We start from the raw sequence: 23637 nt of genomic DNA on the forward strand, positions 1-23637 counted from the left end.
CTGTGGCTAAGGATCTGCGCCTGTGGCTGGAAGGCTGCCGGTTCAAATCCCGCAGCTGACAGAGGATCCTACTCCGGTGGGCTCCTGAGCAAGGCCCTAGGAAAGGTTACAAATAGAGGAGGCCATATGTTCTGCGTAGATCTTTTGGTTTCTGATTGATCTGAGAAACTCGTACTGTCAGTCCTAAATCCATGCAAGAAAAAAACGATAATTTATATGAAATACATTAATTATGTGATATCTAAAACCTAATTCTGTGCTATTTAAATTACTTTATCCTTCAAATACCCACACTTAGTATAACATAACATTGTTAGAGCTGTGTAACAATTTGAAAACAATGAGTTCCAGTTTAGCCAGTTGCAGATGAACGTACAGACAGGTAAACACAGAGGACAAAAGGGAGTTTTCTAGCAAATTGCTCTGGCTAATCATAATACTAACCAGGCGAGAGGACCTTGTTCTGATTAGTCTTGGAGACCAGATTCTGGCTAAGTAACGTGAACCTCGTTTTAGAGAGTTTGCTGTCCTGTTTATTATTAGGAAATCGTGAATTTCTTTATTGTTGAATCCTCAGGCTAAATACATTCTTTCCTAATTGGTGATAGATTTTAAGAATGCGGGGATGTCCACTCACTCTTAGACATCCAGGTTATAGGAAGGGAGATTTACCCCTGGGTCATATTCTTTTATTTAAGGTACATCTCTTGTCAGCCTGTCAAGGTATTGTATAGCGTTTCAGGTTAAAGGGTTAGCATTCAGAGTTTTCTGGATATGTAGAACGTAGACCTCTATGATGCTTTGTGCCTTGTTTTATATTTTTTTAATGTTGTATTCTGTGTAACATGTTGTGTGGTTTAGTTATGTTCTTGTCTTTGTTTCCTCATGTTTCGATTTTCATGTTTATTATCTTTTCACCAGAACTGTGCCAGAGAATAAAGAACTTGCATGTCTCAAAATTAGACCTACCGCTCAGATTTATTTTAATTATTTTATTTCCTGCCCTCTGTTTTCCTGACCATAAATTTGTGACCATATTTAGACGAATTATTAAATGTAAAACAAAACACTAAAAAGGAAAGGGAGAGTAATTTAAACACAAACAAATATGTTTGTGTCCAGGACTGCATTGCTAAGGGGACCAGATCTGGCATGATAAGGGGCACAGTATTGCAGGTCTCTGTACCTGTTGATGGCATGTTAGAAACGTCAGGTTACATGGTGGCATCGTAGTTAATAATAGCAGCAATAGAAGTATTAATAGTCTTTGTTTTATATATTTATTTAGAATAAGCTATTGCTGTTCAGCTGTTAGCTCATTTATCTCTGCCTAAGCTGCATGAGCCATTTCTGTCTGGGTTCAGATCAATATGTGGTACTAAAACAGCTTTTGTTTGGGTTACTAATGATTTACTGACAACTGCAGACTCTGTTTGTTTTTGTCAGTTTTTCTCCTTCTGGACCTCATTACTAACTTTGATACTGTTGATCATACCATCTTGCTGAATACATAAGAAGGTTGTTGACATTACTGGAAGTGCTTTATTGAGCTTCAGATATTATCTGATAGTAAACAGTTTGTTCATATCTGCCTCTGGTCTCACATATGGTGCTTTGCAGGACTGTACCTTTGGTCCCGTTATTTTTAATATCTGCATGTTACCATTGAGTCAGATGGCATTAGGTTTGACTTCTGTTCTATTGACACACAATTGTATGTTTGCATGAATTCTGACATTAATCAAATTCTATCTCCCTTGTCACACTACTTGAAAGGAGCTAAAAAGTGGATGTAATCCATTTTTTACATCCAACAATTCGGGTATTATGCTTATTGCTTATACTTATTGGATCTACAGCTGTGCCAACTTTAGTTTGACCGTTGATGGTGTTGGAATTAGTCCAGGGGCTCAGGGCTGGTATCTTTGTATCATCTTTGATCAGAGGCTCGTGTCTGAAGCTCGTGCTTGCCGTGTTGTGAAGGTGTCTTTTTAGCTTTGTAGCACTGGCCATGCTGATTCATGTGTATCCCAAATGGATGTAGAGAAGCTAATGCAATTTGAGACAGGCCAGCAATAGTGAGGAAAGTGGTTCCAGCTGACCGTCCACTAGAGGTCGTTAGGGTCTCTATTTCTATATAGAGTCACATGCACTGTATTAATCGATAAATTAGTGAACTTTCAAAGGGGTGAAAGCCACATTCATTTAGTTCAGTTTTGTATATAAAGGGAGTGACGGTGGTGGTTGGTGGTCTTTGGGGTGAAGATAAGACAGTGGCTGAATGAAGAGTCGTTGCACAGTATTCTAGTATCCTAGAATCTGTTGTGAATTTCCATGTGCTCAGGCCTGTGCAGATGAAGGCCTGTCACATGCATGTTTGTTTTCTCCAGGCTTGATTATTCGACTGCAGTGCATACTAGTGTGTTCAAACATTCTTCATGTTTTGAATATCCCCTGTTTGAGTTTCCTTTCAGCGGCTCACTGTGCATTTCAGATTAAAATTTGATACGCTTCTGCACACCTCCCAGGGCTTGAATGCTTTGTCACCTGACTAGTTTGGAATTGTTAAGCTCCTTTGTTGCACACCTGCATGTCATCTGTGCTCCTCAGACTCCCTCCTTCTATTGAGAATAAAACGAGGCTCTGAATACTGTGAGGCCTTTCTTTCTGTCCTGCTGCTCCAAGACTCTTGGATCTCCCATCCATACCAGGTCCCGCAAGTCAGTCAACACTGTCCAGTCTGGTCTTAACATTTGTGTATACTTTCATTTCTCTTCCATGTGTTGATTTGTATTAATTATTTTTATACTTTGTTCAGCGCTTTTACCTTAGACTTATTTTATGGTTAAGCATTTTTACATGGTGTCATGAAAGGTGCTAATTAAAATATTATAAAGCCTTTTTTAATGACACAGCCTCTCAAGGCAGAGAGGCAATCAGTCAGAATTAAAAGCTAGTGTCTGAATTCTTTTTTAAGCAGGATGTAGAAGACCTGACAGAATTGCATGGAACGATATGGACTGTGATATACTGTAATTCCAATAAAACATATGCCACTAGTTTAAAGGACAGAAAGTCGACCAGAGTCTAAACAGCATCTCCAACAACTGTAGCTGGATACTTATGGAGTAACAGTTGACATAGCCAAGAACCAAATCATTCAAGGCTTTAAAGGTAAACCATAATATTATTTTACATTTTATTCTGAAAACCACAGTAAGAAAGTTGAATAAACAGGGCTACTACTGTATATATCAGACATTTCAGTTCTCGTTAAAATGGGATCCTTGGAAATTTGAACCTCTTGCAGCTTGGTAAAGAACATGCTTGGATACACCAGCCAGCACTGCGTCACAAAACTCGAGCCAGGAAGCAGTGAACGCATGCATTGTAGTCCCCACATCAGGTTATCGTTGTTGTCTCTCATCATTTTTAGTACGAGCAAGTGACACCTGAATCACCATGGTTATGTTCATTTTCAGTATATGGAGCATCGGTTTATGAGATGTATATGAAGGTTGGTCAGGGGGAACTCTTTGGGTTTCAGTCCAGCTCTTGGCTTCATGCTGGATTGCCTGTCTTCCCGTGTTTCCATTTGTTGTGAACAGAGATGCTGCCATGTGAGCCTCACCAAATAAATAGCCATAGGGTATTGGGAAACAGGCCAATATCAATGGCTGCTGCCCAAATAAAGCATCTCAACACTAGCCGTAAGAGGTGCTTTCGTTTAAAAAAACACTGTTGCACAGCAAAAAAGACCAGTTTTTTACATGGAAACTGTATTGAAGTCTAAAGTGAATTAACACGAACGCGAATGTCTCATGAGAGTACAGGTTTTCAAAAGTGACAGCACGTTCCTAAAAGTTATTGCTTGTACTGCCAATAGTTACTCATTGCTTGGGACTGGTGGTCCAGATGAGTTTCCATTTGTCTGGAGTCTGAAGACATCACCTTTGCATTAATAGAGGTTGACCTCCTAAGGTCTTTTATGTGCTTATACTGTATATAAGGAACACACATGCCTCAAGATATGGGTGGATGCTCCACATATCAAATTGTTTGTCTGCTGAATGCAATTATTTCTTTCATTTTGATTTATTGCGATACATTTTTTTAAGCTGAGACACATAAAATTTTAAAAAGGTTTTGTCAACTCAAAATCATAACTGATAGCACTATACAGGCGGGTGTACATTTTAGATATCAGCTTCTTTCAGTTCGAAGATACCATTTATCACGTTTTTAGACCTGGTGTGTAACCTTTGTATTACACACTGTATGATTTTTACTGTGTATGATCTTTACTTTGAGGTCTGTAGCAAAGTCTGGTTTCAAAGTTTTATGGTATTGTGCGCTGGTAATGGACAGATATGCCTAAGAGTTGATGAAATGCATTTTCCTTTGTTTTTCTTGTTTAAAGCAGACTAATTTGAATCTCAGTTGTAATGGCAGTTTTTAATTCATGGTGTCTTCAGCACTAGACATTTTTTGGTAGAGAGATGTAAAGTGTAAAACTGTGAAACCATGCTGGTCTCTCTTAACCAAGCTCTTCTTTTGACCAGCATTTCTGTGGGCTGAGGTTTTACTGAGAGATGTGTTTTGCCAAATTAAGAGTTTCTTGTTGTTGTCTGACCTTCTTGGGTTGGCTAAGTTGTGTTTCATTTGAATATTCGGAACAAAAAAAAACTTGTGGTTAGACAATACAGTCCGTAAGAGATTGTGTTGAGCTTTTGTTTCTTCTGAAACCACCTTTGTGGTGCTGACAATGACTCTTCATGCTGTGGTTTACATCTTGCTAGAGTACATATTAACCCAGTATATAATTTTACTATTTTCATTAATGACATGACATGAGCTGGTTTGCCAGCTTCCTATTTGCCATTGTTGGATGTTGGCACGACTGTGCCGACTGGCAAGACCGTAAAGGCAAATCCTTTTCAATTTTAGAAAGCGGAGGGTTGTTATTTCTTCAGGAGACTGGGTGCCAGTAACATGTGGCAAGTTTGAGAGAGACTCTGCATGTGTGGACGTGACCGATGTGCAACACATTAAAGGCCGTTTCTGTAGGAAAAGGAAAAGTGGGCTCTTTAAATCTGGAACCGAATGTTCCTAATTGCTGTTTTCTTGATTTCAGTTCCCAGAGTGCGGCTTCTTTGGCATGTATGACAAGATCCTGCTGTTTCGTCATGACCTGAACTCGGAAAACATCTTGCAGCGGCTGACCTCAGCCGATGACATTCACGAAGGAGACCTGATCGAGGTTGTCCTTTCTGGTGAGTACAGCATTATCGGTCTTGTGCACGGTCCTGCAGTGAGGCCTTGATTCTGTGTCCTTTGCTTTTTGTGCTAATAGACACTTCAGCATCCCCAGCTAAAGCAAGTTAAAGCTGCTCATTTTGGCTGTTGATTTGTAATGGAGAAGAAGTGTGCAGACATTAATGCTTTTTTCCCTTTGATTACTTGGGTTGAATCATTGTATCTGCATCATCAAATTGGCCTTGACATTAAATGGTGTACCTCTGTATTTTTTCATTTGTCCCGTATCTCGTCTTCTGGTTTTATTGTATTTCTGTTATACCTCTGTAATGAGTTGGAGAGAATGAACCATTATTGTCTGAATCATCTCAAGAAAAATGAAAAAGAATAATTATTCTTTTAAGTCCACCATTAATGTTTCCCCTTGAACACTCTTTATAGACATCCTTTTCAAACACAGTTCTAATTATTTGCTCATTGTGAACACATTTCTAATCCGGTGCAATTAACACTGTTTCCAAAGCTGTATTTGGAAAAACTTTTTTTTCCTGCATCTGATTGGCTGTAAATAATTACTTCAATTTTGCCTGAGAGGTTTTCTTATAAGAGTGTAGTCCCAGATTCCAAATGGTTTTGCAGTTGTCTTTTTTTGCTGACTTGTTATCAAGGTAACGCAAATAAGTTGCAGTAATTATTTCTGTTTTGAAGAACTTCAATTTGAAGCTTTCACTGTTTGGTTTTGAATTTCCTTCTAGGGTAAAAGATGAATATTTAAAATTTGGGGATATTTCTTGAATGTTACTGACTTCCCTGGCCTACAGTATATACTATAAATCTGTAAGGTAAAGGAATGTGAAGTAACATAAACAGATGTCTGCATCTTACAAATGTTGATTGCTAGGCAATGCATGGTTCTCTGGGGTTGTGCAAATTGTCTTCCTTCTCAGCATTTCTTGAACAGGATACTCTCAGTCTCCATGGTCTGTTTCTGCAGGCTTGTTATGTGCATCTGTTTTTCTGATTTTCACAAGAGACAGGTATCCCTTTCTGGCTATTGTTTTCAAATCAACTTCCAGATTTGGATACAGCGGTCATTTCAAACTTCTGTAACTTTACCCATTCCTGCTTCAGTTCTTAAGTGTTGGCCAGTTCCATATGCTTCTTGTGTTGTGTGATTAAGGGTGTTGTTGATGTTGCAGATTCTCCTGGCAGAAAACAAGCCATTCCTGCAAAAGTCTGTTCTTCTCAGAGACATTGAAGCTAAGGGTTGTTTAGTGATCTTCCTGTACTCCACACAAGCCAGTGCGAAATATAATTGAAAGAGTATTCCATATCGTAATACAAGCCAAGGGCTGTTTTACAGCAAGAAAACCTGTTGAAAGACGTATCTTGCCAGTTTGTAGTTGTCTGTATTGGTTACCAATAACATGTTAAAGTTTATTTTCTGCTATTTGTCCAGATTTTGTAAGTGGCAGTTTCTAGTTTAACATTTCTTAAAATGTGGAGTTTGCTTACTATTTTTTCAAATGAGACAATGATCCCTATATATCACAAGCAACTTTGTGTTTAATATATTTAGATGTGCAATATAAATAATTAATAAATGCAGTTCTTCCAGGAGAATTGAAGAAATTTCAGTGAGACTGTACATCAGGAAATTATGACAACTCTGGGTTTTGCACAAGTTTACAATCAAGATTATGCTTTAGTTCTATATATTTAATATGTTTTATTATTCTCTTGATTATAAAGTCATTTGTTAGATGAACGATAAGCATAGATTAACTTTCCATCAGCAGATTCACGATTAATCCTTTTTGAGAGTATGTGTGCGGTGGATGTTTCTGAATTTGGCAAAGAATATCCTGCTTCCACCTTGTGACCATTTGTGCTTCATAGGAAGAAAAGTGAAGAGATTGGAAGTAGTCTGAAATGGCAGAGTTTCGGGTGCCAAGTTAGGGTGTGCTGCCACAAAGAGTAGTCGGATTTAAAAGGGTGAACTGCAATGTTAGGTGCAGTCTTCTGTTATATTAAGACAGGGTGGCTCCCAAAGTCCAGGCTGTGGGCCTGCCTCGCACCCTGTATTTCGGGCCGGGCTCCGGGCGGCAGCAGCTCATACTAAGAATAAGCAGCTTTCTGATGACGGCTGGACCCTCCTAAAGAGACAGCCCAGGAGCGGCAGTCGGGGCTTCTCATTTCTGTTCAGAAGTATTATTGGTGGTTATTCATTAGGCTACAGCCTGTTTAAATGTACATATCTTTCTTTCCAGTTATAGAACCTAAAATTGAAACAAAATATTTTTGTCTGGAATACCTAATATTGTATAACACCTTGCAGACTGTAGACCCAGACTGGGAAGGTGCTAGCCTGTCTACAGCCTCACCCTGCGAGGCACAGCTAGATGAAATCAATTCCTTTAGAACTGTTGCACACAGTAAGTGTGTCTGTGCCCTTTGTCTTTCGGCTGGACTGGGTTATTTGTGAGAGCTCAGGCAGTACTGTATGTGTGAACGGTAAAGAACAACAGGTTCTGGTCACTTGCAGCGCTGGTCGGGCCTGGTTTCCTTTCTGACTCTGAACACTCGGGACCACTTCTTTACACAGGAGCTCCCCTCGAGCAAGACATAACATGTCAGAATCAGAGCTTATTTATTTCATTCTCCATCCCTCCGTGCATTTTCTAACCACTTCAGGTGGGCAAAACAGGCTCTCGGGAAAGCCCGAGTCTGTCCCTGCAAGCATCGGGCACAAGGCATGATACCCCCAGCCCACGACAGGGACGGACTCACAGACTCTCTCACACCAGGCCAGTTTTCACAGAATCCAGTTAACCTGCCAGCGTGTCTGTGGACTGTGGGAGGAAACTGAAGCACCCAGATAAAACCTACACAAACACAGGGAGAGCAGACATTTTATTGACATTGTAGTCTTATTTTTTTATTTTTCAAGATTGTTTTGTACGTGCCTTTACTTTACATGCAACAGCAATGCAGGTTTTGAGCATATGGAGAAGATTTAATTTAATGCAGCTACCTACATTTAAAGTACAAGCGTGCTTTTTAAGGGATAGTAACATTTACATTTGGTAAAGAAGTGTAGAAATTGATTTTGCATTGTCCAGTTCCTAGAATGTGGTTCCTAGAATGATTATTTTTTACTTAGAATTAAAAAAAGCCTGTGAGCAGGATACATTTAATAATTTATCGTGGTGGAGAAATCAATGTATAAGAGGTTTCCTCTACCTCTACAAATGTAATTTCATTTAATTTGTAATTTGTCATTTCTGTGCTTTGGCCCTGTTTATGCTGTGTACATTTCTACAAAGTCCCTTAAACAATTGCTTAAATATGTGGAAAGAGATTAAACCTTGTTTATGTTCTTATAAACCTTTAAAAGTGTCTTATTGAAGCATATAACACGAAAGCTTTGCACAAGCCCTTTGCACAAAGGACTAGGTGGGAGCCCATATTGTTTTGAAAATGGAAGAGAAGATAAATGCATCAGCATTTCAAGCTTTAAAATGGAAGCATTGGAGCCTCTCCCCAACAGATATAATGTATGTGTTAAATGTATGGTCTATATATATGCTACATAGTATATATCCTATGTATATGAATATGTGTAGTATATGTGTGTCTTCATGCTTTTTCGGTTCTCTGCTGGGTGAAACATTAGAGGTTATTCACTTCTTTTCTGCAAAATGCTTAATTTCCTCTAGCTATCTTAGATTTCTTTGCAGCTGGTTGTGTTTTCTTCTTACCTGAATGTCTTCACATGTATGTGCCATACATAATGGATGAGGACATGAGTAAAAATGTGAAGATTAACCGATCAGGCTTTTCACAGATTTTGTGTCAAATAAAGGGCAGTTTTAAAGATTGTTGTCGGGTACAAGAACTAAATAGAAAGGTCACCATCTAGTGGTGTCCAAGGGGAGGGGCAGTGAATATCTTTACCTTTTCAGGTCATGCATGTTCACCATCACCTAGCGGGGATCCTGCAACACACAGTACTATAGGTACAGCCCTAACTGTAATGAAAGCATAAGAAATGAGTTACAGTGGCTGGTACACTGGAAAAAAAGAATGATGCCACCAATAACTCCAGACCTCATGAAAATAACTCAGAAAATAAATGTTCTGAGTAAAACAAAATCTTGGCTAGATTTAATAAATTAATTAATAATTAATAAAGGATAAAGGAAAGATTAAAGGAAATGAAAGAGCTGCTGACAGTCATGATCTCTAGTCCAAATGAAGAATGTATTTGTATAGCTTTAACGCAGTGGTTATTTGGAAGCATTGGGCATGTGATTTAAATGCACCGCATTTGTAAAGATAATGATGTGGAATATAGTAAAAAAAATGTTGTTTCTTTTCTATATGTAAGTATTTTAAGAAGTTATCCTTGAACAGCATTGTGAACCCTCCTATTTTCGCCAGATTAATGGTGCTTAAACAGCTTGAGCAGCGTCTTTGTGTGATGCAGCTGTTCCAGCTCTTAAGAATAGCGTTAAATTGAAGTTTAAAGGTGGGACAGATTCAGTAGCTTCTGGCAGCTGGGGCCCTCTTACGCAGTTTATTTTTTCAGTGTCCATGTTCACTTTGGCTTCCACCTTGCTGCACATTAGTGACAGTAGGAAAACATCACATTCACCCACAGCTGCTCAATCACTGTAGTCTTCTTGTGCATTTTACAAACTGTGCATAGATGCAGGTCCAACTTGTATTTCCTTTCCTTAAACAGAAATGGGCTGAGCCTCCTCTTGCTTAACGTGGATGTATAGCGCAGATAACGCTTTCTACCCCCCTCGCTGAAGTAAGACTCGTAGTTGTGCTGCTCGATATTGGATTGATGGGATTTCTGTGTTCACCAAGTAATGTCATGAAGAGGTTTTTCAACTCCACAGACGTCTGTTGTGGTTACATCTCAGCGAAGACAGGTGTTTAACTCTCAAACAGCACCCAAACGGCAGCAAATTCGAACGTATTTTTTTTTACGTTTGAAATGAATAACTTCCTGAACACAGTGACCACACTAGGCCGTACGTCAGCCCACTTCCTTCGCTTCTTACCGTGTCTGGTTTTGGTGCAGAGATCTTGAAGCAAACAAAATATTTCAGGTTGTGCTTTGACTGTTCTTGCTCTTTTGCAAATGGCATGAATAAAAACGAACTAGTTTTTTTTGTGCTTTTTACCTACAAATATGCTCTGGCAGGTTCATTTATGGGATTTTGGGTCTGCTTTGTTTTGAGCACAAAGGTCTTCGTCCTCAGGGTCAGCATTTGTTTCCTCCTAAACTAAGAAAATCAAAAACTACTTTCTAGTATAGCCAGGGAGCTTCTTGTAGACATTTATTCATTTTTTACTAATTGCACATAAATAAGAATTTTAGAAAAACAGCATTAAGTAGGATATTGACTCAAAACACTTGTCCTCAGTATTTAGCTTTGTTTATTGACAACCCTGATAAGAGTATGGAACCAGCACAGGACTATAGGACAGTGCTTCAAAACTTCAACCACTAAGTTGTTTACAGAAACAAAGTGGTTTCCATCCTCAGGAAAACCTGCAAAGAACTTGGACCAGGCATGTTGGAAGGCCTACGAGTGGTGTCCTGCAGGTTTAAATTAACCCATTGCCTAAGGCTGATGTGTAAAATGTTGTTTTTACCAGCCTTCACATCGATGATGTCTATCGTCACCACTGATTTTTTTTTGTGAGTGCTACAATACTAGCAATAAGATGTAAAAACGTTTTTAGACTATTTTGTCTCTCTAGGCAGATGTTATTTATTTGTGTAAACATTGTATGTACAGTACTGAGGTACAGTAGGTTAGCCATTCTTAAAATAGAAATAGGCGTATTTAAAGCAGGTTACGTATTTTCTTTTGTTTTAGTATGTCCTGTATGTTATCCATAATGCCAGGTTTTGTAAATGTTTTGATTGATTGAGTTAAGCTTTCTCTGTAGGTGTTAGATCATTGTAAAGCCAGATGGCTTCCTCTGATCACTAGAACATCTATTATGATCTTGAGGAAGTGACAAAATCTTTGTGAGCTCCCCCCCCCCACAAAGACTCCTGCAATAAAATTCCTCAGGATATGCTGCTGTGCAAAAATCACATTGTTATGCTTTGCTCACTCAGTGTTTTTCCATCTTTATGAAGTAACAATTCTACGTTGATCATCTACCTCAATTCTATCCACTTTATTTAAGCTGATAGGTCTGTTTTTTTCGATGCAAAAAGTAAGCCTTTTAATTTCGTGGAAGTGTCCAGGGGAACAAATACCTCTAAAGAGTAGGAACACCTTGATCGTTTAATATGTAAATGAGATAAGATGCTGTAACCCTTCATGTTGGCTGTTATGGCAAGGTGGCATTATACAGAGCTCTGCCATAAGCCACATGAGGGCACTGAGGCACCATCCAGCTGGTGTCACACTAAGAGGGGCACAGAGCATTCACAGAGGTTGCTCTTGCTCGTTCACTCCACTTCAGGCACACAGCTGATGTTCTCAGGTGCTGTTAGCTCTGTCCTGTCTTCCCTTCTATGCCAGGCCACCCCTCCTGCTCTTCTGCTACTCCTTTCTCAACTACTGCTCAGCTAGTGGAGAAAGCAGCGTGGCTCACTCTACTAACAGATTAATTTGGCCTGGCAAAACCTCTTTCAGTCCTCTCTCTGTCTCTTGGGATGTCTTAGAGGGGCATTTTCGTACACAACGGCTGCCTTTTATTTATTGCCTCAGCTCACTGGTGCTCCCAAAATTGCGAGCCCCCCACAAACTCCTCCATGAAGCAGTGCTTTCTCCCTCTGTCCAGTTTTCCCCACTGTGCAGCATCCGTAGGCTCTCCTCATTCCTTTTCCACAGAACAGCGTTTTCCCAACCTGATAGGGCCCTAGTTTGTCATGACTGGTTCTATTTGGCCAGGGACACACAGCTGTACAACAACTGACTTCTCTTGCTTGATCTAGGCTTCTCTGGGACATGAGAGTACTCTTTACAGTAACTGACTAGAATAATCCTTCATTCTTCCACTGAGTGTAGGTGGAGACGAATGTGTTATTCACTCACAGACCACTAAATACTTTCACAGGAATGTGGAACACCTGTGAGTGATTAGGAGTTCTTCACCAGATATTTCTTACTAATTTCTCTCTTGGAAATATTATTTACTTTTGAGTATTGAACAGAATTTTAGCATTCTGATCACTGTGAACTGCATGTTGCTGAATGGCAAGATTGATGTCTTCTTTCTCAATGCAAGCTGTATTAATAGTCAAAGTTTTTGTAATAGTAGGAAACACTAGCAGAAGCTTTGAGAGAATTGTTGAGGCTCATAACATGTATATATACTATAATAATCCTTGATTGTGTCTAAGATGTCTGTCTGAGAGTTTTAGACATCAGGGTATATAAAGAAAATTAGGCCCAAAATTAGGACAAAATCCTTACTGGTTCTTTAAAGTATCCCACAAGACTTGTCCAGAGTCGTCCACAAGACTGGGAATCCTTTGTTTTTCCTGTGTGAACTTCACTGGGGCTCCTCCTTGGTGGTAACACTCTCTGTAGAGGGATATTGGGGTAATGTGGCTGAGTAGCTTGCCTCTGAAACCTGCTGGGTGTCTGTGAGCTTTCAGTGTTGCATCTTTGGCCTAGCTGAGGCAAGTCTGCTGTGAGTGATGGACAGCTCACCAGTCTGGACAGTGTAGCGAAAAGGCATGTTGACTAGTGATTGTGGCGATTCCCAATGTAAAAAGCATGTTTTCACAGCTTCTCACCGGTTGGTCATTCTTTGCATCATGAGCAGTGAATAATAATAATAATAATAATAATAATCATAATAATTGCTTACACTTATATAGCGCTTTTCTGGACACTCCACTCAAAGCGCTTTACAGGTAATGGGGATCCCCTCCACCACCACCAGTGTGCAGCCCCACCTGGATGATGCGACGGCAGCCATAGTGCGCCAGAACGCTCACCACACATCAGCTATCAGTGGGGAGGAGAGCAGAGTAATGAAGCCAATTCATAGATTCATAGAATAGAATAATTCAGTTGAAGGTATGGATGATAAATGGGCAGCCACACATTCCTTTTGTACAACGTTTCAAGAAAATAGACAGCACTTGAGCCTGGAAAACATATTTCCACGAAACAATGGCTGTCAGACAATACTGTGTCAGAGTGATCCATCATGTTTACCAACCTCGAGTGAATATAAATCAGGTGTTCCAGCAGACTTGTTAACATAATCCTCCATCCATAGTCTATATGGTGATTTGTTTTAAGGCTAGCCTGAGGTATCCAAATTATGGTTGGCGGGTGATATGTTTTCACATTGTGTTTTACAGAAGGTTCTCCAAAAGAGCATCATAAATCAGGTTGTTTAGGACAGTGTAATGTCTGAAATGGGCTGGAATGCCTCAGGTCTAAAGGCAGTGCGTACTGCAGTGAATGCTTTGCCAATAATTTGTATTTAGCAGTGGCAACTGTGTTGAAAGTTTGATTCTCTGCAGAGGATGTAGTTCAAATCTCCAAAAGACCCTGTGTGTACACCTCGTGAAATGGTTTTTAGAGTTCACTGTCCAGAGCTAGATGTCTGTTAAAATGAATAAATGAAAAGCAAACAAAATTAAACTGCAGATGCCGAACTACTGTAATAAATGTAAGTATTACAGTATGTGGGTTTAATTAGAGGAAATATAAATACTGGAACTGTAAACCTTCTTTTATCAAAATCTTTGGCTTACACTGTCCAAAAATTCGTTTCTGAGAGATTCAAGTTCAATCAATCCATAAGACATTTTTAAATGACAATTAATCAGGATGGTTAATCACACTAGACTAATAGAAGATTAAGTACAAATGTGCTCAGAATGATGATGGTACACTTTCAAATATGAATTACTAAATTTCAGGCCATGGTTGTCTAAACACCTTCCACTTTAATCAAGTATTTTTAAAAGTAGCTGGCAAGTATTCTTATCAAAGAAAAACGGGTAGTGTTCATAAGTCTTATAGGTAGTGCAACAATTTTTTCAGTCTTTTGGGAATTAACTGCACAAGATTCTGATTTTCTTTGTGCTGACCTATAAAGCAAGATGTCAGTGCTGTGTATTGTATGGGATGTGAGTAGAAATATCACCCTGAGGACATAAATATCAAATTGACTGTAAATGAAGCCACTGTGGTACAAAGCACTATGTTGTAATGGTACAAAGTGCTTGTACTGTACACTAGTCAGACTAAAGTTTCTGTGGAATGCCTGTATGGCACATGTCCATTGCTACAGGGAGTTTGTGTTCTGTTTATCCAAACAGTGGAGAAAGTGGGCTCTCGTTGCCTGTGACTTTAGATCAGGTTACTGTTGGTACTCTAAGAACGACTTTTGAATTTTTACAAATTGGCATGCTTAACACTTATTTGAATTCCTGTGAAGTATGGTGATCTGCCAGGTAGAGTTTTCATCATTTTGGATTTGAAGCATTCCTTTCAGATATCCTGCCGAATTGCCAATCTCTGCTGCAGGAAATATAAAGTATGTTTTATTAAAAAGTAATAAAAAGTGTGTGTTTTTTGTCAGAGAAACATTTATTTGGGGATGGGAGTACTAGTTTTTTTCTCCTCTTGATAAATATACTGTATACGTTTTTAAAAGAAATTATAGTTATAATAGAAATTATAATGAAAGCTTTCCTCATATATGAACTCGCCGAAAATTCCAATACAGCAGTGATAGCCAAATGTTGTCCTGGAGAAAAAAAACAAATTGGACATTTGCATAAATAATTAACTGATGGAACGCAATGGATCCCAAAATACATTTACACTTAAGGATTAAATATATCATATTACAAATTCCTTAAATTATCCATGTCCCAAATAAAATGGTTAATACAATTCTAATATAGATGAAGATCCAAATAATTGCCAAAAAATGGTTGTAATGTATTAATGTCAGACATGTTTCAAATGAGTTAGACGACAAGGGTTGCGCTGAGCTGCTTCAAGTTACTGTAGGTGTGGCGAATCCACTTTTATTTCTCGTCGCAGAGCAGAGATGGAGCAGCATACTGAATATCTATCCCTCATACATCTCCAGCACCTTTCCTATTCTCATGCTGTGCTGCCTCCCAGACCCTGAACAGGAAGAGAAACCAAACATGAATGTGATTAAAAATAAATAATTGCCTTCTGCTTCGTGCAAGTGAAACTACAGAACGGAAAATCAGCAAAGGACAAAAACAGCACGACCTTGTGAAAGTGCACAAGCTGCAATTTTTTCAAACCTATTCGGATGCTGCCGTTGTTCTTTTCCCCATTACTAGTAAAGTGAATGTACAATGAAGTTATTGATTTCATCAGTCGTATGCTGCTTCAAATATTTTCTTCATATTTTAAGGGATCCCTGATCACAAATGTGACTTGCTTACAAGTTAGTGATGGGAATTTCCATTTGGAATCGCCTATGAGTAGAAAAACTAAATGGTCCAGTCACCATAATTGAGGATTTTCAAAGTTTCAGGTCCTTGGCGAAGAACATCCCAGAGGCAGAGAAAACCTCACCCCCCACTTTCTCATGTCTCTTAAAACACAGCTGTGTACACGTGAGCACCGATCTCTGGTATCGCAACGCCCTCCTCCGGTGCCACAGTGTAACTGCGTTAGGCAGCGGCTTTCCTGATGCTCACCGCTTCTACTGTACATGCAGTATTCCATTTGCTCATGAAAACAGGTTCGAAATCTCAAACTGAAGTCTTGTATATTATGAGATCTGGTATGGTGATCAATGGGAAACGGTTGCGGTATGTTGACCAGTGACATCACCAAAGTGGATTCATTTTTTGTGGTAAAGTCACACAATCTGGCATTAAAAGATGTCAGTGCCAGCTTCATGATTTTCTGGGACAGTGGGAATCCTCCTGTGAAATTAAATGAAAGCACTTCCAAGAGGCAGTAATATTTGGTGGAGAAACAGGATGGTGTGAAAGCAATTAAATTAGCAATGAACAGAGAAACTACTGTTTTGTATGCTATTAAACAGCATGTTGCTCAGATCAAGAAGACCAATCTTATTTACGGTGTTTAGTGTCTGTAATATTGCCATTTAGGTCATTTTGGCCAAAAATTCAACTTTTTTGTTCCTCTGTTCATTCCCAGTTGCTGTGTTCTTTTGCTCGTTCAGTGGGAGACCTTCAATTGCTCAAGACCTGCAGGAGATTTGTGGAATGTGCTGTCTTTACATTGTGCTTGAACACATCACAGAAAATGTTACAGCTCTGTGAATTCTCTACACTTTGATAGCTTAGTGATGACGGAAAGTGAGCAGGGCAGATTTATAGTGAGTTTGTTTAGCTCTTTGGACGTTTGTCATCTCAGCACATGGAGCTGGAGTTATGCATGGAACAGTCTCACTAATTCAGCCTTTCTCTTTCTTTTTATAATTTCTTTCCATTTAGTTTGGATCTACTTCTTTAAACCCTTTTGTATTATTTCTGTATGAGTTTCCCATTTATTTTTTTAAGTATTTTTAAGTTTTGTTTTGAATTCCAGCTTTAGCCACAGTCGAAGACTTTCAGATCCGACCACATGCCCTCTTTGTGCATTCTTACAAAGCCCCTACCTTCTGTGATTACTGTGGAGAGATGCTCTGGGGCCTCGTCCGACAGGGCCTGAAATGTGAAGGTAGGTTGCTTTGTGTGGTTGCTCTTGATCCATTTTGTTTTGCACGCTGTGCCAGAATTTAAACAAAGCATAGGCGTTAAATGTTTATCCGAACTTAAAAAGAAAATCCGACATCAATTTCTGTAATCCTGTTTGAGGAGAAAATTAAAGCACGTAGTGTTATTCTGCAGGATGTCTCAATTGAGTGTGTGCCTTCCTGCTATTTGTAAAGGATTTCTTTGAAGCTAAGATTTTAGTCTTTGAATGGATCTTTAGCGTGTTACAGCAAAAAGCAGAGAGAGCCATGAAATGGTGTTTAATCTCCAACCACGCAAGTTTTTTTGATCTCCTATTATGGGTCGATTTGCCCAGACTGCAAAATTTAAAATGTTGGTAAGACTATTAGATAATATTAAATGTCATGTGTATTTTTAAAGTGTAAAATTATTTATGTTTCAAATGTAAATAAGGTAAAATGGATTAGTTGAAGGATGAACAAAAATGTCTTTAATGAAACAGTTCCATTGTTCCAAAAGGAGATGGCTATACTTCTGTGTCTTTTACAAATATTTACAGTGGTGTATGAAATCACTTCTGTTAACTTAGTTCTCTAACTTTGGTCTGTGAGAACCCCAATCCAGTATGTCTTATAAATGAATTGAATTTTTTTAAAGTCTTTAGATATTGACACTTCACTGGTTGCCTAGAAAACTGCCCTTGGTACTGCCCAGGAGCAGGGTTGAAGATGCCTGGTTTACAAAGTGCAGGTAGAGCCATCTAGTGGAGGCGAGTGGGAATTAATGTGTACAGTTGGGCAACATCTCCAAAAACTAGGATATGGGCAGGGTGGGGTTCTGCCACAATTATGTTTCCCATGGGCTGTGTTAAAAGAGAGAGCAAATTGCTAGTTTCATTGATCTTTCATATAATTGCATAAAACACGTTGACAGCAGGGTGACCTCCTTATGCCTCCTGATCTCGCAGCTCTCAGAATCTACTCAAGGTAAACCAGGTAGTTGCTGTCAGTGGTGTGGCTGGATCAGTAGGTGGCGCTCTTCCGTTTGCTCCAGAAATTCAGATATGGTCACCGAGGAAGCCATAGGAGGTGCTGTCCTTTGGATGAGGGTTTAAACCAAGTTCCTGACTTACTTGGTCATTAAACCTCCCTTGGCACTGTCTGAAAGAGGAGTGCTCCACTCCGGAGTGAACAACCTGGCCTCCCTGAAGCTCCCTGTTAACTCCACCGGTGAAGTCATTCCAGCTCTGCTGGGCAGTGAGGCCATGTGTCACCCAGATGGGCTTTGCACTTCAGTCATGGATGAAGCAGGTTCGCTCCATATGTAGACCGCATTAGGATGCTTTGGGATGAAATAATCGCTGCACAAATGCGATTAATAATTTGTTTTCAAATCTTTTAGGATGTGGGCTGAACTACCACAAGCGCTGTGCATTTAAAATACCAAACAACTGCAGTGGAGTGAGGAAGAGACGACTCTCCAATGTGTCCTTACCAGGCCCTGGGCTATCTGTCCCCAGACCCATCCCAATTGAACATGCCACAGTGCCTATTGAGGAGGTAAGGAGCTCAGAGGCAAAGGATTATGGTTATCACTTTTCACCTCCAGATATGTTTGGAATTTTATCTCTTTTACCAGTATTGGCTGTCTTAAACCATGGGAGGGTTTCCTCATAAAATATGTTGCAAAGCCCAGATGGGACATCTGATTGGAGTCATGTCAAGGTGCCTTCACACTCTTATGGTAACTTAAGGAACTGATGACACCTGAAACTGAAATATTTCAGTACACACAATACATTTCCAGGGTCATCTGGTGTACCACCTGGGGGCGTGCCGCGTGCCACAGTTTGAGAACCTCGGTTTTAGACCATTGGTTGCTCCTGACCTTCACTTCTGTACCCAGACCAGACTTCGTTGTTTTCATTCTATATACAGAAGCACAACGCAGGTTGTGTGAAATCTTCTACTGAAATATTAATCAATTTGTTTTTACCAAAATATGAATAAGTGATAAGTATTATTTTATGTTTAAAATATAAGAAAGGTTACATACAAGAGGCCATTTGGCCCAAAGATGACCTGTGTGTTTTTAAAAAAACATTCTTTCAGATTCTTTTCATTGAATTGATGTCTGAAAACATGTTCATTTTAAGCCCCTAGTATATTGTTTCAGAAAGTTCACTGTTCACTGAGCTGCAGATTCATCATGCAATAATGATGAATGCTGTTCAAGCTATTGAAAGCAATTCAGAAAGATTGCTTGAAAGCTTTTTTCTGTAGTCCAATATATTTATACAGTGTTTTATTTTGGACATCTCTTTTGAGTGTTTCGTGAAATACCGGAATTTTAAATGTCACAGACAATTGAGTTTCAAAACAACATTGACCATTCTGGCTCCCACTCTGCTTATGTAACGGCCTTTATATAAGCTGTGTTTACAGACCTTTCCAATGCAGTGTGCTCTTTTGTTTTCTTATTTTACAGAAGCTCAGTGGAAATTTAATAAACAAAATTAAGTTAAGACTGAGCTAACTCTTTCCCTCTTCATGTTTCCACTCTTTTGTTGAGGGGAACCGTGAGATTTTAATTATCTGTGCCAACAGGGCAATCACTGCCAGTCTTGTCTTTTAAAACATTTTGTTTTGCGATTGCAAATATGAACTGTGAAAAGAATGTTTTGACCACAAATTTTACAGAGCACTTATTTGTAATACATTGGTATGGAAATACAGGATGTTGCTATTTTACATCATCATTACTGCTTTGGTCTTCTTGTGTAGTTCATGCATGTCTGCAGAAACATGGGTTAACTCAGATTGGTCTGTATATTGTCGAACTGTGAAATAAATTCAACTTTGCAATGGGTTTTTAGGTATGGCAATTCAGGTGAAGTGGAGACTAGGTACATTTGCAGCAGCTGCAATAAGTTTATTTGATATAGCATCTTTAAAAGTGTTTTTGCAGTGTACTTAACTGTAAGAAAAAAGGCAGTCAATGACAGAAAACACAGAGAAGCCAGATTACACAGAATAAATGATTTGAATACAGCAGGAAAGCAAAGGGGCAGAAACAGAACCGGTTAAATAAAAGCTCTTCTAAAGAAGAACGTTTTGAGTCTTGATCTGAAGGAGCTCAGGGAAGGTGACTCTCCGATATCCTTAGGGATATCCTCACCTTAGGTAAGGTGAATCGGATGTCCTTAGGGATGTCATCAGAATTCCAGAGGTTTGATGTGCCCGACCACAGAAAGAGAAGGTTCTGTCACCCGTAGAGTGCAGATGGTCTTGGGACCCCTGGATAGTTCATGAGCTGAATTCCAGCCATCGCAAGCGAGACAAGGGGCTCGCCGTGGTGTTTGAACTGGATGGGGTGTGGGAGCCTTGCTCTTGACTGTGGGACGCCCCGCTCTCCCCCCTCCCCCCCCCGCAGCGCTCTCACCAGGAGGCCGGGAAGCGGATCCCCTCGTGGAGCGGACGCCCCATCTGGATGGAGAAGATGGTCCTGGGCCGGGTGAAGGTGCCTCACACCTTTGTCATCCACTCGTACACACGGCCCACCATCTGCCAGTACTGCAAGCGCCTGCTCAAGGGGCTCTTCCGCCAGGGCATGCAGTGCAAAGGTAGGACGGAGGGAAGAATGTGGCTTAGGATCTGCGTCTGTGGCTGGAAGGTTGCCGGTTCGAATCCCGCGGCTGGCAGAGGAATCCTGCTCCATTGGGCCCCTGAGCAAGGCCCTTAACCCCAGCTGCTCCAGGGGCGCTGTATAATCTCTCCCTGTCTGTGTGTCTCATGGAGAGCAAGCTGGGGTATGCGAAAAGACAAATTCCTAATGCAAGAAATATTGTATGGCCAATAAAGTGATCTATCTAAGAAGAGCTCTGTGCCTTGTGAACCCCAGGTGTAGAGAGGAAGACTTCAAAGTGGCATTTAATAATGAAACAGACCGGGCTTGTGGGTTCTAGGGATCATTTTAACAAGGAAACAGAAACTTTCAAAACCTTTTTTGTTCTAGTGCAAGACTGTCACAGAGCTTTTACTCTCATAAAGACATTTTCAATTTTTTAGAAGTTTTTAACATTTTTAACGTTTTCAGTCACTGTTCAGATATATACGATTTTATTCCCCAAGTCTGACAGGACGGATTAATATCTTCTTGTTAGGAATAACTACTTTAAATACATTAGTCTATTTTGACATTTTATGTTTTATTTATGTTTATTGTCTATAATTTGAAACATTCTTAGTTTTCCTTGCCTTTTTAATCACTTTGAAATTTTTTTGTTTTTATTGTAACCTGTTTTTTTTCCTGCTATTTTACAGACTGTAAGTTTAACTGTCACAAGCGATGTTCCTCTAAAGTACCGAGAGACTGTCTTGGTGAAGTTGTCTTTAATGGAGGCAAGTATATTCGTCATTCTCTAGTATCTAAAAATGACCACATGAGCTTAGCACAATTTTATATAAGAGTGCTGCTTGAAATGTACAGGATTGTACTTACTGCACCTGTGAGTATTTAATAAGACTTTGCACCTTAAATATATCTGTTTTTGTTCCAATACATTTATAACAATACTTTTGTTTAAATAATTGTAATACATACTGTATTCATTCAAGCATTTTTATAAATTTACTCAGTTCTACCAAGCTGTATAGATAGCTTAATAAAGCTTTCTAATAGAACAGCTGAAAGGCACTAAACCTTTCTTCACTTTAAGCAGTGGTTAATACACCGACTATTGGTAAAAAAGTATTGAATTAGGAGTTCTCACATTGTAAATAAACAAGCTTCAGGTTTGTCTGCCCCTGAATCTGTTTAAACGGAGTTGCGAATTCTGTTTTGTTGTTTTCGTAACAACGTGGTAGAGGTTTGTTATCTTTGAGTTCTGTTTAAATCTGCTTTGCTGTTCCCGAGCTGAGCTGGTAGAGAGCATCGCCCAAGACGCACATGAGCCATCCGTGTTCTCCGGGTATCTGTTTTCGGAACCGCGTGTCCGCACTCCAGTACCAGGAACGGCAGCTGGATTTCATTTCTGAATATTCCCCGTCCAGAGCCGGCCAGCCCGGGGCCCGACTCGGAAATGACCATGGAGGTGGACAGCAGTGACATCAACAGCGATGGCAGCCGGGGCCTGGATGACCCTGAGGAGCCTTCCACTCCAGACGACAAGCTCTTCTTCATAGATCACTCCTACCTGGATGGAGAGAAGGACGATGAATCCATTAAAATAATCAGGTATAACAGAAACATACTGTAGATAGAGCATTGAGTGCTGCTTGTGTGAACTTTGTGTCTGCATACGTCGTACAACAGTATATAAGGTGAACTCCGGGCAGGGAAAAAAACATAACCTTGCCTGTACTGGAAGTTTTTGATTCAAATACAGTTAAAAACGTTTAAAAAAATTTACTTAAATTTGACTCAAAATGGCTACAGAAGAATGTTTTCATGAAAATACAGAAGAATCATTTTTAATTTGTTTAGGGGAAAAAATAACAGTAAGCATCTTTCTATCTACATAGTCTGTTCATGTAGACTTATCATCTTATTTAGAAGAAGGACAGAAGGTAGCGAACTGAAAATGTGTAAGAGAATGTTGACCAGCATGGTTATGATGTCAAATCAAGTTACATTTTTACACTAATGTGAAAATGGAACTATTACATATAAATGTTCAATTGAAAAATAACCTTAATTGATTCCACACCTTCAAAACCTGCCTCATAAATAGTATTTATGGCCGAGGCTGGGTTTTCTAAAAAGGCAATGACAAGAAACCAGGGTACGAATTGGCATGAAAGTTACCAGACCAGTTTATTGCTTTTCACATGCCTTCAATTCATTTGTGAACTGCAGTTTGATTCTCTACATATACAGTGGCTTGCAAAATTATATTTTGCCTTATGAAGTTACCACATTTTTGTGTCTGTCTGGGCTTGCAATCATAACACTTTAATATAGGACTGTGTATTTCGAATCCACAGGCTATTGAAAGCAATCGGGCAGTAGGTAAATTAGATATTCAAGGAAGAACAGATTCTCAAATGCATTAGTATTTAATCCCTTAATCAGCTTAATCAGTCTGGTTTGAAAAAAATAGACTATTATACTAATGATGTGAACTTTCAAACTGGCATGCATCTGTAGTGCATCTGTCTCATTAAGTTCCCCGAGATAGATATTAAAAATTCAAACCACAGCCCATGTAGTGATGCAACTAGTTGACCATGAAGAACAGGGAACTTTGTAAACAGCTCAGGGATAAAATGATAGGTACAGATAACAAGATTTGTATTTTTCCCTTTGAGTACCATGATGTCCATCTTTAATTAGTGGAATGTGCATCAGGCCACTCAGACACTACTTTCTGATCTCAGTGAGACTGTCTTGGAAAACTGAGCAGCTAAGAAAGCAGGAAACTGGTTAGAGATGGCACTGCAAAGCCAGCAGTGACATTCACTGTACGTGACCCAGTCTAGGATCTAGTAGAAAAAGTTTAAGAACCTAGTAGACCGATTTTGTCAGGAAGAATGCACATTCCAACATCTGTCTGTGCATAGGTGGAAGAGACCTGCTGAAAAAAACATTTAGAAGTACAGTAATTGCCGCCAATGATGCATCCACCAAGTACTCATTTAGGGGCCTGCTGTTAATCACTACCATTCACGTCTGATAGTGCTCAGTTTCATAAT

The 23637-nt window shown here is 39.5% G+C and overlaps 1 protein-coding gene across 2 annotated transcripts in view; it reads left to right on the forward strand.

Moving 5' to 3' along the window:
* Window positions 1–23637, forward strand: part of prkd3 (protein kinase D3) — a 104409-nt gene that overhangs the window by 54134 nt on the left and 26638 nt on the right. For both annotated transcript variants that reach the window (XM_088626622.1, XM_088626623.1), the window contains exons 3-8: window positions 5135–5273; window positions 16818–16949; window positions 18347–18504; window positions 20378–20567; window positions 21268–21345; window positions 21997–22180. In XM_088626622.1, the coding sequence (XP_088482748.1) occupies window positions 5135–5273; window positions 16818–16949; window positions 18347–18504; window positions 20378–20567; window positions 21268–21345; window positions 21997–22180 (881 nt within the window). The remainder of the gene's footprint in view (window positions 1–5134; window positions 5274–16817; window positions 16950–18346; window positions 18505–20377; window positions 20568–21267; window positions 21346–21996; window positions 22181–23637) is intronic.

This window comes from Lepisosteus platostomus, chromosome 3 (assembly GCF_059453375.1).
Source record: "Lepisosteus platostomus isolate fLepPlt1 chromosome 3, fLepPlt1.hap1, whole genome shotgun sequence".
Classification (NCBI taxonomy): domain Eukaryota; kingdom Metazoa; phylum Chordata; class Actinopteri; order Semionotiformes; family Lepisosteidae; genus Lepisosteus; species Lepisosteus platostomus.